The 17,778-nt window shown below is 41.2% G+C and overlaps 1 protein-coding gene across 1 annotated transcript; it reads right to left on the reverse strand.

Annotated features, from left to right (window-relative positions):
* Positions 1-4,665: 4,665 nt before the first annotated feature.
* On the reverse strand, positions 4,666-17,719 carry pip4p1a (phosphatidylinositol-4,5-bisphosphate 4-phosphatase 1a). Its single transcript, XM_058065627.1, has 7 exons — positions 17,522-17,719; positions 16,447-16,640; positions 14,017-14,123; positions 12,781-12,886; positions 9,448-9,500; positions 8,004-8,094; positions 4,666-7,122 (listed from the first exon to the last, which is right to left on the reverse strand). The coding sequence occupies exons 1-7, from the start codon at positions 17,637-17,639 to the stop codon at positions 6,979-6,981; spliced, it is 813 nt and encodes a 270-aa protein (XP_057921610.1). The 5' UTR covers positions 17,640-17,719; the 3' UTR covers positions 4,666-6,978.
* Between the last annotated feature and the right edge of the window lie 59 nt (positions 17,720-17,778).

Consider the following 17,778-nt stretch of genomic DNA (forward strand, 5'->3'; position numbering starts at 1 on the left):
GGCCAAGAGAGAAATGATAAGACTTTACCGTGCAATATTATAACACAAAATACTGATAGTATACTTCAATGCACATCAAGTCAATACGAATGTGTGTGTGTGTGTGTTTGGTTTCAGGCTTTTTGCGAGTGACCCCTGAGCTGCTAAAACTCAATTAGCCGCATCCATAATTGATAGCTGTCTGGGAGACTATTTGTGTTTACACTGGAATTAAAAGCCTCCGGTGTCAGGTATCGCATCTGAGCGTGTGTGTGTGCATGTGTGTGTGTCTACATCATAATCTTGTGGATTGTCTGCTTTGCCACGAGCAGCTTTGATTTGGCTACAAAATAAATCATTCTTCTGTGATTTGAACTCGTGCCAGCCGACGTGACTTCAAAAAAAATGTCCTGAAGTCAATTGAATAAAAACATACAGTGGGGTCTTGGTTTTCGTGCGCTGTGCCTTTCGATAAAAACGTTTGCCAAAATGTTTTCTTTCGGTGATCATACGGCCAAACAGCACACAACAAACATCTCCCTAAGTGAAGAATGATGGTGGTTCTTTTCAACCTTTTAATCAACACAGGATGAACAACTCTGTATCTGTATCCTTTTAAGCGCTGTGCTGATGAGGCGTTCTAGTGCACTGTGTATTTTTAAGTGTTAGAGGAATTTTCCATTTTCTATGCTGCTTATCCCCACAAGGGTCGGGGGTATCCTGGAGCCTATCCCAGCTGTCTTCTACACCCTGGACTGGTGGCCAGCCAATCACAGGGCACATATAGACAAACAACCATTCACACTCACATTCATACCTATGGACAATTCGGAGTGACCAATTAACCTAGCATGTTTTTGGAATGTGGGAGAAAACTAACGCATGCACGGGGAGAACATGTAAACTCATACTGTATATAGTATACTGTATTTAGTATACTGTATGTAGTATTCTGGTCGCAAGGCATCAGTCATGTTACATTGATGGGACATTACCTTACATTAAATTACCTCAACTTGCACTGAATGGAGTCAAAAAGGAATTTGACATAGTAAAAAAAATTCCTCCTCTTCCGTGTGAAAGTGGTACATTTGTGGCCTTAGTTTGTTGTATCCCCTCTCAGTTTTAAACCCTTAAAAAAATTAGTATAAACAAACTTGTTGATTGCCATGCTTAAAGCAGCGGCAGTCGTTTATGTACCTGTTGACATAGTGAACAAAAAATCCTCTTCTTCCGTGTGGAAGCGGTACATTTGTGGCCTCTTAGTTTGTTGTCCCCCTTTCAGTTTTAAACCCTTTAAAAATTTTGAATAAACAAACTTGTTGATTGCCATGCTTAAAGCAGCGGCAGTCGGTTATGTACCTGTTGACATAGTGAAAAAAAATCCTCCTCTTTCGTGTGGAAGTGGTACATTTGTGGCCTCAGTTTGTTGTCCCCACTCTCAGTTTTAAACCCTTAAAAAAATTTGTATAAACAAACTTGTTGATTGCCATGCTTAAAGCAGCGGCAGTCTGTTATGTACCTGTTGACATGGTGAAAAAAAATCCTCCTCTTCTGTGTGGAAGTGGTACATTTGTGGCCTTAGTTTGTTGTTTGTTGAAGAAGAATTATTTGTTGAAAACACAAAGTAAATGTAAGTGTCGCTGCCTGATGAACGCAATGAAGGAACCTGACATGAGGTCATTTGGTAGAATAAGCGCTGGCGGTTCAGGTGTCCCTCAGGGGACTCTGTGGTCTCTTAAAGGTTTTTGCTGCGTGTCCTCAATGCCTTCCATCCGAGCGGCTGCCAGACGCCGGGCGGAGTGATGACCAAGATGAGATGAGTTCAAAGAAAATCAGGAACCGGTAGACTGAATTGTGAGATTAAGATCAAGGATGATGTTATACTACAGCATTCCAATTTGTTTGGATTTAGCACATTTTCCCGTAGGGAATGATGTTCATAGATTTCATCTTTCCTAGCGTGGCCATCCTAAAAGTGTATTTATTAACTGTATAACTGGAAAAGGGAATGTTTGAAGTCAATGATTTGCATCACGGCTGCAAGTCATGCATGTCCTTACGTGGCATGCAAGTGTAAAAAGAAGTTAAGAGAGCATACATGAAGTGGACTCACATTCAAAGCAGTCCAGCGTCACAATACGCATCCTCACTAGCCAACATTCATTCATTTTCTAATCAATCAATCCCATTATTATTATGAATTATTAAAAATAATTAACATTTTTTAATAATTAAGAATATTAAAAAATATTAATTAATAATAAATTAATAAATATTAATTAATTGAGTGCAGGGACAAGGGCTACTGATTATCCAAATATGTTTATAATGTTTGTTCATTCGTTCATTCTCTACCGCTTATCCTCACAAGGGTTGCAGGGGGTGGAGCCTATCCCAGCTGTCTTCGGGCGGGAGGCGGGGTACACCCTGGACTGGGCACATATAGACAAACAACCATTCACACTCACATTCATACCTATGGACAATTTGGAGTGGCCAATTAACCTAGCATGTTTTTGGAATGTGGGAGGAAACCGGAGTACCCGGAGAAAACCCACGCATGCACGGGGAGAACATGCAAACTCCACACAGAGATGGCCTAGGGTGGAATTGAACCCTGGTCTCCTAGCTGTGAGGTATGCGCGCTGACCACTAGACCACCGTGCCGCCCTGCATCAAATTTGAATGGGAAATTTTAAATTTTTTACATTTTAAATTTATAATATTAATATTAATATTAATTTATAAGGTTAATCCTGATTAAATATTTTAAACATGCAAAAATAAAAATTTATAATGGCATTCCATTTTTTTCTAATGAACATAAAAATGTCTTTTGTAAAGTTTTGAGGAAATCCATTGAGATTTAGGGGTGCCACCTCACACATAAACTTTTGTAAAATTTCGGAAAATGTGAAATTTGTAGTCTAATTGCCAAAAAGTTGACCTGGAAATGTTGAGTACAATGAACTTCTATACAGCATCATTTTCTATAGGGTTATTAAAGTAAATATATTTTTCTCTTTGGGCACATTGGGCATTCCCAAGAATTCAACTTTTAAGATTCTCCATTCATTTGTCCTATTGACAAAATGAATGGCGGTAAATGGGACATGTTCACAAGGCCTTACCCTGAATTTTATGTAGCAGTGATGGATATTTGACATACATATAAAGTTTAAACACTTTGTTTTTTATTTTATTGTAAACACAAGGGGCAATAGTAACACATTTAAATAACAAACTCTCTCTACTGGCAAACTCACTAGAAACTCACAGGGATAAGAGCATTAACTAAACTTCAAACTTAATTGCTCAGTCTATTGTAAATATGAAGCATCAGTAATACTGTCTACTCTATATTACTGTTGTTGATGTTAGGCTTGCTCAGCTATTAGCTAACTGTCATTAGCAAACTGTAGCTAGCTAATGTTCGCTACAGTAGGGGCAATGAGCACTAAATATCTATAAAAATGACTACAAATCGTTCAAATTACAAAGACAAAACCACACATTTGGAAGTAATAATGTACGTATATCCAATAGGGTGCATCAAAAAACACAATTATTGAATTTTGATGTTGGGCTTGCTGAGCTATTAGCTAACTGTCATTAGCAAACTGTAGCTAGCTAATGTTAGCTGCAGTAGGGGCAATGAGCACTAAATACCTATAAATATGACTACAAATCATTCAAATTACAAAGACAAAACCACAAATTTGGGAGTAATAATGTACGTATATCCAATAGGGTGCATCAAAAAACACAATTATTGAATTTTGATGTTAGGCTTGCTCAGCTATTAGCTGTCATTAGCAAACTGTAGCTAGCTAATGTTAGCTACAGTAGAAGCAATGAGCACTAAATACCTATAAATATGACTACAAATCATTCAAATTACAAAGACAAAACCACAAATTTGGTAGTAATAATGTACGTATATCCAATAGGGTGCATCAAAAAACACAATTATTGAATTTTGATGTTGGGCTTGCTGAGCTATTAGCTAACTGTCATTAGCAAACTGTAGCTAGCTAATGTTAGCTACAGTAGAGGCAATGAGCACTAAATACCTATAAATATGACTACAAATCATTCAAATTACGAAGACAAAACCACAAATTTGGTAGTAATAATGTACGTATATCCAATGGGGTGCATCAAAAAACACAATTATTGAATTTTGATGTTTGATGTTAGGCTTGCTCAGCTATTAGCTAACTGTCATTAGCAAACTGTAGCTAGCTAATGTTAGCTACAGTAGGGGCAATGAGCACTAAATACCTATAAATATGACTACAAATCAGTCAAATTACAAAAGACAAAACCGCAAATTTGCTAGTAATATGTCATAGGAGTATAAATACCAACAAAAACATAAATATCACCTGAGAGTTCTTGAGCTGCAGTCTTTGCTGACCTCAAATCTCCATGGCGACCATTGAACCATTCACCACTTTATTCCACAAAAACAGATGTATGGTGGCACCCCTAAATAATCATGGATTGGAAAAATATTTTGTATGTGTTGTTTCTACATATATTGGAACACTTTTAGTACCCATCCATATCAAAATTCAATAATTGTGTTTTTTGATGCACCCTACTGTATATACTGACCCCAGTATACAGGTATAGTACTTTTGAGGTACCAAGAAATAAGAACCCTGAGGACAAGACAAGTGTTTTCCACGTGGTCACATCTTTATTTGCGTGTAAACACACTCTGAGAAGAGCGTCAGTCGGCCTCTCTCGATTCATGAACATCCTTCATAAAACACCATCGCCACGGATACACAATTGACTGGTTTATTAAAACACCATTGAGATAACTGCACTGATTTCAGAAAATAAAAGAAAAAAACAAAATCATCTATGATTGATAACAGTAAAACATTAAGGCTTTTTCCTAGCATGATAACAATGTCGCCTTCAAATTTGACTCCTCGCCAGAGCGGAACAATAAATAACGTGCAACCTCGCCCGTGTCGTAACATCACCTAGTGGATGCAGTATGACACTGCAGTGTAAGGTGCTCTGTGTGTGTGTCTGTGTGTGAGAGTGTGTGTGTGTGTTCAGGCTCATCAGGTTAGTAGCTCATAAATCATTAAATATGTAACAGAAGTAAAAACGATCACCACTTTAGTGTTTTTTTTTAACCCCCTCGCTCCGAGTGCAACATAATTGTATTAATCACTTCCTGTCACGCCAACAAAAAAATCATTATTTACACAGCAAAAAATTTTTTTTAAAAATGCCCGCGATCACGGAAGCTTGCATCGCAAAAGTAAACAATCCAGGATGTCATTAGGGGAGGGGCTTAACAGAACCCAGCTGAACATGAAGCGGCAATTATTTCACTAATCACACTGAGGTCCAAAGGTTCTTCTGCTATTATGTTCTTGGTTGCCATGGCGATCCATCCTTCACGACACTAAAGTCACCTTAAGCGGAAAAGTGAGCATTGAAAACCCTCCTTTTTCTGGAAAGGAAAGCTCCTCCCACCTTGCGCAAGCAACTAATAGGGAAGCCCCACCCCCTGTGGGCGGGGCCTATTGGTACATTCACAGAAAACAGGGATTGGTTTTCTTTGATGCTTTGCAAAGCAATGTGATCATTCATTCATTCATTCATTCATTCTATACTGCTTTTTCCTCACGAGGGTCGCGGGGGGTGCTGGAGCCTATCCCAGCTGTCTTCGGACGAGAGGCGGGGTACACCCTGGACTGGTGGCCAGCCAATCACAAGGCACATATAGACAAACAACCATTCACACTCACATTCATACCTATGGACAATTTGGAGTCGCTAATTAACCTAGCATGTTTTTTATGGAATGTGGGAGGAAACCGGAGTAACCGGAGAAAACCCACACATGCACTGGGAGAACAAACTCCACACAGAGATGGCCGAGGGTGGAATTGAACCCTGGTCTACTAGCTGTGAGGTCTGCACGCTAACCACTCGACCGCCGTGCAATGTGATCATATTACAGTAAATCCAAAACGTGTTAAAAACATGAGTGGTTTTGCTTCGTCCAACCCCCGGGGGCCATTTGCGTTTCGTAGCTTGCTTTTGGTGACCGATTTGGTAATCACATTATCCAGGAATTATGTTTTTTCAATTATTATTATATTTGAACTCGTCCAAAAAAACTCAACTAAACAAAAAATGATTGGCCTATATATTATTTGTATAATATTTTTTCTTAAGGATGTTAATTCATTACATTTAAATGAGGAAAAAAACATTACGTATGAATTGCTTAGCATATCTTGACCTACGCTAGATTGCTTGTAGAATGTTTTATAAACACAAATGTGAATAAAAGTCCTCCCCACCAATCCGAAATTTTGGACACCCCCCTGGTAGAGCGTTACGAGGATAATACGGAACAATAGAGCAACTGAGATCGCTGGAATTAAAGCGGTAGTGCGGATGCTTCAAAGACATTTTTTTGTTTACAGCGTGCGCACGGATGCTAAATTCCCTTCCATTACCGTCGCTTTTAAGGCGTTCAGGCGGCCTCATATCAAAGCCGATCCCCGGGGGGAGGAAAATTCACATGCATCAAAACTTCTCATTTCAAACATTTCCTTCATCCTTGTGAGATTCACGGGGAAGGAGGGTGGGGAGGGGGGATTGGGTGGATGACGTCCCTCCGGCCGCTAACGTTGATTTGCTTCCTTGCTGGTTTATAAATGTTAAATGCTTCTACGCGATGAAATGATAGAGTGGCTGTAACAGAGGTCACACGTTAAGGGGGCGGGGCCACGGGATTAGAATAAATAACCTTATAAGTCAAGACAGGAAGTCAACGTGCGACTACAATGAGTTGAACTGATGAAATAAATATTTGTGTTATCTTCAGCTGACGCTTGTTTTTAAAGCCATTTATCCTCCAACCTCGACCGTTTGGGAAGAGGGCGCTTCAGATTTGGATTGGAGGAAAAGAGGTTTGGAGGGACCGGAAGGGTGGGTGGATGGGGGGGGCGTCTATGTGAAGCTCTGGAGAGGCTGGCTGACTCGCATGCAGGCCCAGTAGAAGGCCCGCGCCAGCGTCACCACCACCAGGAGCAGCAGTATGGCCCACGAGGCGTAGATACCCGGGTAGGCCTGCACCTGGAGCCACGTACCCGCCTGCGGAAGACAGATGAGATTGAGGGCCATCCATCATGGAAGGGCAGGGAGGTGGGGGGGGGAGGTCCGCAAAAAATTCCACTTGAAGATGATGAAACCAAGAGCAAGACACCCGTGTGTAGCTTGTCGCTCACTAAGAGGATTTGAAAGCGCATTTGCTCCGAGTTTGGCTTGTGGTTTGCTGACGCTGAACGCCACATTGATGCTCCTCTGGCGCCCTCTGCTGCTCATCAAGTAGAATACATTGAATTATTTCACATTGGTTGCTTGCAACTGTTTTTATATTACATTTTTATTATATACATGTTCTACAAAACTAAAAAAGTTGATTGGGGGAAAAATGTATATTAAATATGAATTTCTTTAAAAACTCATCAGATTTTAACTAAATGTGTTATTTATAAGGAATATAATTTAGTTAAATACAGATGATCAATGTAAATGCAACTTTTACATAAATCCTATTGGAAATATTCAAAGGCGAATCAGTTTGGCATATGATGTGCTTATATAGGATCTTATTTCGTTTTATTCTGCGTCAACCTTGACCTTTTTGTAGCCATTACAATCCTACGGCATGATAGCTGTTCACTAATTTCACAGGAGACATGTTTAAGCCTTGCTCGAGGTTTAATTAAACTTATCTGTTGGGTATGGAGGGCCCAGGTCTATTCTCTTGCTCTGGGAGATAATTCAAAAGCCAAACAAAACAAACAGGAGGCAGCAACGGCAATCAGCTTGTTTACTATGCAACGATAAGCTTTCCACTTTAGGAAGCCATTGGCGCTAATGTCGCTGTGAGCCTGGCTGAATAAAAAGTACTCCTTTTGACAGTTGCATGCCTCCGTGCTAGCGCCGTGGCGCATAGCAATTTTACTTACAATCAGGCCAGCAGTGGAAATGCTGAACAGCAAGCAGAGAAGAAAACACCACAAGCTCCGCCTCCTCGGGTACCTCTGACCAATGGAGGAGCTGCGACAAATCAAAAACAAGAAATCAAAGAAGTCTTCGACAACAAACATTCATTCATTCATTTTCTACCGCTTATCCTCACGAGGATCGCAGGGGGAGGCTGGAGCCTATCCCAGCTGTCTACGGGCGAGAGGCGGAGTAGACCCTGGACTGGTGGCCAGCCAATCACAGGGCACATATAGACAAACAACCATTCACACTCACATTCATACCTATGGACAATTTGGAGTCGCCAATTAACCTAGCATGTTTTTGGAATGTGGGAGGAAACCGGTGTACCCGGAGAAAGCCAGAGGAGAACATGCAAACTCCACACAGAATTGAACTCGGGTCTCGCCTGCGTGCTAACCACTCGACCACCGTGCAGCCCTATTTGAATTTCAATCATTCATTCATTTTCTACCGCTTTTTCCTCACAAGGGTCACAGGGGTGCTGGAGTCTATCCCAGCTGTCTTCGGATGAGAGGCAGGGTACACCCTGGACTGGTGGCCAGCCAATCACAGGGCACATATAGACAAACAACCATTCACACTCACATTCACATTCATACCTATGGACAATTTGGAGTGGCCAATTAACCTAGCATGTTTTTGGAATGTGGGAGGAAATCGGAGTACCCGGAGAAAACCCACGCATGCACGGGGATGAGCAATCTCCACACAGAGATGGCCGAGGGTGGAATTGAACTCGGGTCTCCGAGCTGTGAGGCCTGCATGCATCCTTGCTGGATACACCACTCGATACTTTGAATGCAGCTCCTGCTATTAGGTGGCGTTCATAAAAAAGTACATTATGAGGTTGCCATCAGCCATTGCTTTTCCCCCCTTCCTTATTAGACCCTCGACCAGTCCAGGGTGTACCCCGCCTCTCGCCCGAAGACAGCTGGGAGAGGCTCCAGCATGCCTGCGACCCTCGTGAGGATAAGCGGTATAGAAAATGGATGGATGAATGACTAGAGCCTGGTAGTTATTTACTCTGTAAACGACACACTCAGCAACAACATGATACTGTGGTTATTGGAATACATTACATACAACATACAACATACAAACATTAACTGGACTGATTGCGGCTATAGTCAACCCATGTATGGCCAAGTATGTAGAATTAATCATATGTCTATACAAGCTCTGACTGCCATAAGAAGCTTCTGTGAAGGAGGAATTGGGGAAAAAGTCAAAGTCGAGGCAAGCAAAGTTTAAGACGCAATAAGCTGCAGAATAATGTGTCGCGAGACGTCACAGGTTTGATTCCATCCTCATGTTGGCTGGCACAGTAGAAAGCAGCATGTTAAACAAGAGAGGAGTTGACTAGAGTGAAGTGTTTTTTATAATGTATGAATTACTACTCACACTTTCCTGCAGTGTGGGCAACGGGCCAGCGTGCGGTCCGTGAACTCGGTCCACTGAAAGAACAGAAGGGAGCCAATTATTACCAATAAGGATGTGCACTTACTTTAATGTTAGCGTTGTCATTTAGCTATGGAACTTTCCAGCAGGTGTAGACATGTACAGGAAAATTAGGAGTGCGCCTGAATGCCTCACAGTCTGAGGTCAGGTAAAAAAAAAGAAAATATATATATAAAAAAGAAAAAAATACAAATAAAAATATAATAAAAATATTAATAAATATTGATTATATTATATATATATATATATATATATATATATATATATATATATATATATATATATATATATATATAATAGTCTTCAATGCTTCTGCTATACCCTCCACTTTTTCAGTGCTTTAAAAACATTATAAATTAATTATAATAAATTATTATAAATTATTTATTATTAAATTATTAAATACATGTTTAATGTTAATTTTAATTTTTTGACACAAAATAAGATGGACAAATAAATAAGCAAATCAAAGAACAAATGAAACAAGTGAAAAAAATGAACAAATTAATTTTTATTTATTATTAAATTATTAAATGAATGTTTAATGTTCATTTTTATTTTTCGACACAAAATAAGATGGAAAAATAAATGAGCAAATCAAAAAACAAATGAAACAAATAAAATTATTTTTATTTATGATTAAATTATTAAATAAATGTTTAATGTTAATTTTTATTTTTCGACACAAAATAAGATGGAAAAATAAATGAGCAAATCAAAAAACAAATGAAACAAATTAAATTAATTTTTATTTATGATTAAATTATTAAATAAATGTTTAATGTTACATTTTATTTTTCGACACAAAATAAGATGGAAAAATAAATAAGCAAATCAAAAAACAAATTAAACTTTCATATAAAGGCGGGGGCCTCAAACTAGTGTCCTGTGGGCCACATTTGGCCCACGGGCCGCGTGTTTGAGACCCCTGCCTTAGACGCATGAGTGACTGGACCCTACACTCTTCCATAAGTGGGTCAAAAATGACCCATATTAGAATCAATGTGTTTTTAAGCCATTTGCTAGATGCGGCCCGCGGGCCGTGAGTTTGAGACCCCCGATTAAGAGTGTTTCAGCTTGAAGATTTCATTGATATTGGCGTTCCAATGAATCCCCTCCCGGTCATTGTGAGTGACGATTGGAAAATGAGGCAAGCAGGATCAAAACTAGCAAACTGCTGTCAGTGCTTCTCCAGTTTTTTTCTAAAATAATGCATTCAGGTGCATCACACAAATCCTCAGACGCAAGTTACCGCTGCATTCAGGGACACTTGCAAATGACAGAAAACACACCCGCATGTGTACATGCAGCCCAAAGGTGGTGATATTTACCAAACCAATCACTTGTTGTTCAAACAACAATAAGACAATGTTACAAAATGTTCTACTTATGTTCAACTGCTTTATCAGGATTGTTTAACTCCTCCCCCCCAAACTTGGTCACCAGGCAAAATACACATTTTTGACCCGGAATACTACATACTATAAAATGAATGAATTAATGAACTATGTTAAATAGTTCAAGTTAATTATAATAATTATAATAAACATAATACGGTTTATGTTTTTAAGTGTGCAGGAATGGGGGTGGGGGGGGGGGGGGGGGGGGTATGGCTTTAGGTCACAAGGATGATACAAGGATGAAGAGTCTTGAACCAGTCATGATGTGCTATATATATCACTATATTGACACTTACTATGGTACCCATTATGCCATTGGATGCTCATATCACCTCCTACTTTGGTATGTGACAAAAATAAAAAAACAAATTTTTTTTAGAAAATGTAAAAAAAATAAAATAAAATAAAAATAACAAAAAAATGTAACAGTTCTTCCTACTCCTTTTGGACATGTGGAACTGTGAACTGATTATGTGATGCATTCAATTGTAATCTGATGCATGTTCAAATGAAATAAAACCATTACCATTACCATTACCAAGAGTCTTGAACCAGTCATGATGTGCTATATATATCACTATATTGACACTTACTATGGTACCCATTATGGCATTGGATGCTCATATCACCTCCTACTTCGGTACGTGACCAAAAAAAACAAAAAAACAACTTAAACTATATTAGGAAAGCAGGAAGTGAACAAATGTAACAGTTAGTGATCGTAAAAGTACCAGATGGAGGGGTAGGATTTAATAAGCTTTGCTTCTTCCTACTCCTTTTGGACATGTGGAACTGATTATGGGATGCACTCAATTGTAATCTGATGCATGTTCAAATGAAATTAAACCATTACCATTACATGTAAGGGAGGGTACGGGTCTGTTAAAAGTTTGGGAACCACTGGTGTAGAACATGCACAAAAACAGCAGCTCCTGCGTAGAGGAGTATTCTACACTGGTCTCTGGCCATCAGTAACTTTACACTCATGAGACATTAGCCACTGCAGGATCTGTCGATGCTAACGTGCGAGTCGATCTTATTTATGTCTAGGATGGCTTATTTTCTATTATGCCCACTATATTGTGTAATAGAAGTGTAAAGGTGTATACTCATTATTTCATGTCTATAAGGATAAAAAAATGCTAAAAAAAAACGCATTTAGAAAGTCATATAAAGGGTTTATAAATTTATTAATAAGTGAAAATCACTTATCAAGGTCGTGTCTGTAACCAATTAACCACAATAAATGAGGGATGACTGCAGAGCAAAAAAAAAATTGAAGCAAGTCGGAGCAAAGAGCGGCTTTCCTACTGTTAAGTACTGGAAGTGTGCAGGCAAGGGGACAGCTTCAAGATAAATTCCTCCCTAAATTACAGTGAATGCATAGTGCTCTCGGTTGATGCTTCACAAAGTGCTTTGTGATGCTGGAAAGATGAGCAGACAAAATAAAAAAAGATTTGCTCCTAGAGGTTGTGAAATTGTCATTTGTACAAGTTAACTGTACAGCTCTATGTATCATCTATGTATAATCATTTGTATGGAGAGCACAGAAAACATTATCAGACCATCTGTGACAAGAGGATCACTGCTACAGCAGCCGGGGCCCAGATTACGACTTCTGTTGTCGACACGGACAAGGAGGGTCCTGGTGAATGCTAAACCACCACCGTAACCTGTGTCACTGCTTTATATTCATTTTTAGGCTCTGTTAGTCAGCATCATCGCGTAAAAACAACTAAACTAAGTGCAAGTGGTTCTTTTTTTTTAATAAATCTAATATTTTAAATTTTTAATTATGTTATCAATAATTTGATGTATATTTTTTATATAATGAAAAAAAAATCAGAGAGTTCCAAATCAGATAGAAGTTGTGTACCAAAAAGGTGTTGCTGCAGTGTCCGCAGGAGACCCGGGCCCCCGCCGGCTGGGGGTCTGGACTGGCCGGTCCAGGATGAACCGGACCCAGGTTGATTATCCGCTTACTGAAATGAGAGCGACACACACACACACACAGAGATGATGTTAGATGGGTGGGAGAGAAGATCCAGTGCGAGCTCATCAAGAAGGACGTGAGAACACGGTGCAGAGATAATTACCCATCAAAGAAATGATCCTTAAAAAATGAATAATGTACAGCCCTTTTTGCCTCTTAATGAGGCTTAAAATGTATATTAAATGATTTCCTGGCACTGATTTGAAACAGCTGCAGAGCTGCACATGGGTGGGTTTCCTCCCACATTCCGAAAATATGTGACTCCAAATTGTCCATAGGTATGAATGTGAGTGTGAATGGTTGTTTGTCTATATGTGCCCTGTGATTGGCTGGCCACGAGTCCAGGGTCCAGGGCGGAATGAATGAATAATTTGAAACATAAAAAGCAGTTCTATTTCGTTCATTCATTTTCTACCGCTTATCCTCACGAGGGTCGCGGTGAGTGCTAGAGCCTACCCCAGCTGTCTTCGGGCGAAAGGCGGGGTACACCCTGGACTGGTGGCCAGCCAATCACAGGGCACATATAGACAAACAACCATTCACACTCACATTCATACCTATGGACAATTTGGAGTCACCAATTATTTAACCTAGCATGTTTTTGGAATGTGGGAGGAAACTGGAGTACCCGGAGAAAACCCACACATGCACGGGGAGAACATGCAAACTCCACACAGAGATGGCCGAGGGTGGGATTGAACTCGGGTCTCCTAGCTGTGAAGTCTGTGTGCTAACCACTAGACCGCCGTGCAGGCCCAGTTCTATTTCATGCTATAATACTATGCAGTTCATATGCAATACTTCTCATTATTGTAGCTTTAGTTTGCAGTGGTGTAGAACTGCTCTACTTGTACACAACACTGCATTATGATTATGTCCATTTTCCAACATTTTACCATATTGTTTTCAGGGTTACCGGGGGAAATAGTCTCAGATGTGTCACAAGAGACACGTCATGCAGAAACAAACAAACAACGTGGCTCCCATAACGAGCTTGTTATCTTCCGATCTGCTTGCTGAGCCTTGCAGGTAAAGGTCCTTGGGTGCCTTGTTTCCACTGTATCGCTCTCACACACACACACACACACACACACACACACACACACAAGTGTATCTCACCAGTATGGTCGAGGACAAGCAATCCTCTGGGAGGTGACTTTGCAGATGAGGAGACAGTTGCAGGGACAGCGGACATATTTCTTCCCTGCCGGAGCGTTCTTAATGGGCTGCAAAGAGGGACACACACACACACAGGAAGACAACTATGATAAGAGAACTGTTTCCTGTTCATGTATAGGAATAAAAACTGTTCCATTTCCTTATAAGATCTTATGGATCTTATAAGTACCCTGGACTGGTCGCCAGCCAATCACAGGGCACATATAGACAAACAACCATTCACACTCACATTCATACCTATGGACAATTTGGAGTGGCCAATTAACCTAGCATGTTTTTGGAATGTGGGAGGAAACCGGAGTACCCGGAGAAAACCCACGGAGAACATGCAAACTCCACACAGAGATGGCCGAGGGTGGAATTGAACCCAGGTCTCCTAGCTGTGAGGTCTGCGCGCTAACCACTAGACCGCTGTGCCGCCCCGAGGCTTTACTATGCATCTTAAAAGAAATAAACTATCCGTCAGTTAGCTACAGAGGTGGGAGCTGTCCACTCCCGGTGGCGAATAGCCTAAACAAGCGTGATGTTGCTGTTGACGTGTGATATTAGCACGGTAGCTCACATAGCTAAGCTAGCGTTTGTGTCTTTCGACACCACTTCTTAATGTTACACTGTTGTACCATGGATATGTGCAGATTTACAATAATGTGTGAACAGTGAATAAAGTACACCTAGTCGGGGCACTTTTGTCCAAATTCCAGCATCAAGACTAACACTTCTGATTCACTGTGTGATATCTGAGATTTAACAAACACTATAGTAAATAAATAATAAACACTATAGCCACTGCAATTGTAAAGCAAGACGGTGCATCTATTTTGCACTGCTTCTGAGCAGGGACTATGGTCTTTTGGGACTAAGGTCTTTAGTTTGCTACTGCTGCTGTTGAAAAGGGGGGGGGGGGGGTAACTGCCAACAATACAATCATGTGAGCAGCTTCACAGATGAGTTGGTCTTGCAGAGCCTCGCGCAAGACTTTGTAAATCCGACAGCACAAGATCACACAAGTGCTTTACTTTCATCCGCAAGGCGTAAGGTTAGGGTAAAACTGCTTAGTCATGCCGTGAGCTAGAATGGGAAAGCTCTACCAAGGTCAAACAATCCTGTTTTACTTCAGTGTTATCTCATGTAAAAATGTCATTTAAATGTCTTTAAATGGGACCTATTATAGTTTTTCCACTTTTCTGCCCTATAAATGTTGTTAAACAAAACACATCTTGTTAAACAATGCCAAACGTTTCAGATCATGAGTTTTGGTGAGCCCTGAGAGAAATTTGGGATGACTGGAAATGCTCGGTTTCAGAGCATGTTTTGTAACACTGGCTCTCTGTGACATCACAGGGATCCGGACTTCCTTATATGGGCACTCCAGGGTATGCCTGCCCTGCACTCTTTTGCCGAAGATTTCACCCTTTTAGCACCGTGTTTATTTTGTGTAAGTAAGCGGATGTCTGTGTAGCATTATAGAGTGCGCATACGGGGAGCGTCTTCCCTGACTGCATACAAATTACAAACTCACCGATGTCCAAAACATGGGCACACCCGCAAAAAAGTCTAATGACCACATTTCCACTACCGATGTTTTGCCAAGATTGTCTGCACTTAGGAACCATGGTGCCCTCATATTTAGCTTCTGACAAAGTGCATCCCACAATGAGTGCTGCTCCTCAAGAAGGCGAGGTAGATGCAGCTCTCGCATACCGGTTCTCCGGTGCTCCATCACACCAGTGGTGCCTACGTTACCACTCTTGGAGTTCATACACGGCAAGTCAGGCATCTCCAGCCAGTAGCTCATGAGTTGCCAGTAGCTCCTAACCACTTTTAAAGGTAGCTCTCCAAACGGTTCATTCATTTATTTATTATCAACTCCTATACTGACAAAATTAGGAAGTGAGGTTCGGCATTAGTCCAGAAATAGTCCAGAGCACTTGGGAGCGTGACCAATCACAGCGGAGTGGGCGTGCCCGGAGTGGAATAAATAAAAACAGATTATTTTGAAAATCCAAGGAAATACAGTTGGAATAGGTGCAGATTCTGGACAATCTAGAAAGCTTCCTGTGCGGGTTATTGCGTGTAGTTGCTCTATAGGAGTCTACATCTCAAGACAATGGGTTGAAGAATGTGCATAATAGGTCCCCTTTAAACTCCATTGCCAACTTCAGCTTTACAGATGCCACATCTGCTCTGCAGGCTGTGCCTGTTGTGATAAAGATTGGCGGTATCAAACGTCATGCTAAAACGTTTTCATTGAGGCATGGTGCCCATTAGAGAATAGAACTAATGAAGCCATGAAAACTCCTTGGTGGAGGTAATACGATGTGGTCCACCGTGGAATGTGGTAGTCCTGATCAGATCCTGTTTGTAACCTACCGTGGCTTCATTGCAGACGCCACACTTGACCACATGCTGGTGGATTTTCCCCTCCACCGAGATCAGACTCTGGCACACCCTACAGCTAATGACGGGGGCGCTGCCGCTCTCCGGTGAGGTCAGAGGGGAGTACGGTGGTGGGTCTTCCCCGAAGAGCACCGAGGGCTGAGTGGGGCTGGGAAACGGTGGGAAGCCTGAAGGGAACACAATGAATATTGAGTAGTAAAACACAAGTGACAAACAAGGGTGCAGACGTGAGTATTGTGCAACAGACTGAGGTTGCGTTCCCATGACAAGTGACCTCTTATGATTAACAAGCTAATAAGATTTGGTCTCGAGTTCTGCTGAAAGCAGCTTTTGAAGAAAAAAAAACTCCTGGAATGCTGAACGGGTTCGGCCAATCAGAGAAAATGTTTAAAATGACTAAGTATGTATTATTACTGACTGAACTTTAAACTGTTTGTCATGATGACAAAAAACACATGTTTAGGCTCATACTTGACATTGCATGGATGTTGCATTAAATTTGAACATCACCCGTGCCTCATTGGCTTCTCATTGGTTTACAGTTCTACTGAACCCGCCCACAGTCGTCTTCCGAACGGCCGTGTGGTGTGTCAATCAAAACAGGTGTTTCTCGCTTGCTAGCTCATGAAGCAGCACTATTTGCTACATGTTTACATTAATCAGCGCCCAGTTGCTAAAATACATGCATTAGATTGTATAGTAACAATAGCTGAGTCACGGTTATAATAAAATGCAAAGATTGCGTTTTTCGAGCATTCCGGGGTGCTAACAAGCTAGCTCTCATACTATAACAACAAGGTGTGCTAGTGAGCACAACACCGGTCAGTAGAAAACGTTATAGACTTAATAAACACATTTTCTTCCACATGGAAGGATATCCAGAGAAAGTCCATCCCGAGACAACGTCCCCTACAGGGGAAAGACGAGCACGACAGACCGGTTCTCCGCAGCTGTCACAGCCGAGTTAGCCAGATGCTAACGGCTAACGAAGATGCTGCCCAATCGGGCGTTGGGAGAGAAACGAGCACGGCGGATGCGAGCTACTCACTCTGCGGCTTGCCGGCCACACTGTAGGGCGCCGCGCCGGGAGAGAGACCGCCGTTGCCGCTGCCGAGAGCAGCATCTCCCAGATCCGACAGGAGCGGGGACCTCTCGCCGTCCGCCATACCGAGAGAGCCAGGCGCGTTGGGGCGAGGGGAGGGGGGAGAGAGAGCTGAGCTAGCTTACCAGTGTTGTATTATTGTGGCGGAAATGACATGTGACCACGTAACACCATAACAAGAAACAGCACATGCCCATCCGTTT

This window comes from Doryrhamphus excisus, chromosome 1 (assembly GCF_030265055.1).
Source record: "Doryrhamphus excisus isolate RoL2022-K1 chromosome 1, RoL_Dexc_1.0, whole genome shotgun sequence".
Lineage (NCBI taxonomy): Eukaryota > Metazoa > Chordata > Actinopteri > Syngnathiformes > Syngnathidae > Doryrhamphus > Doryrhamphus excisus.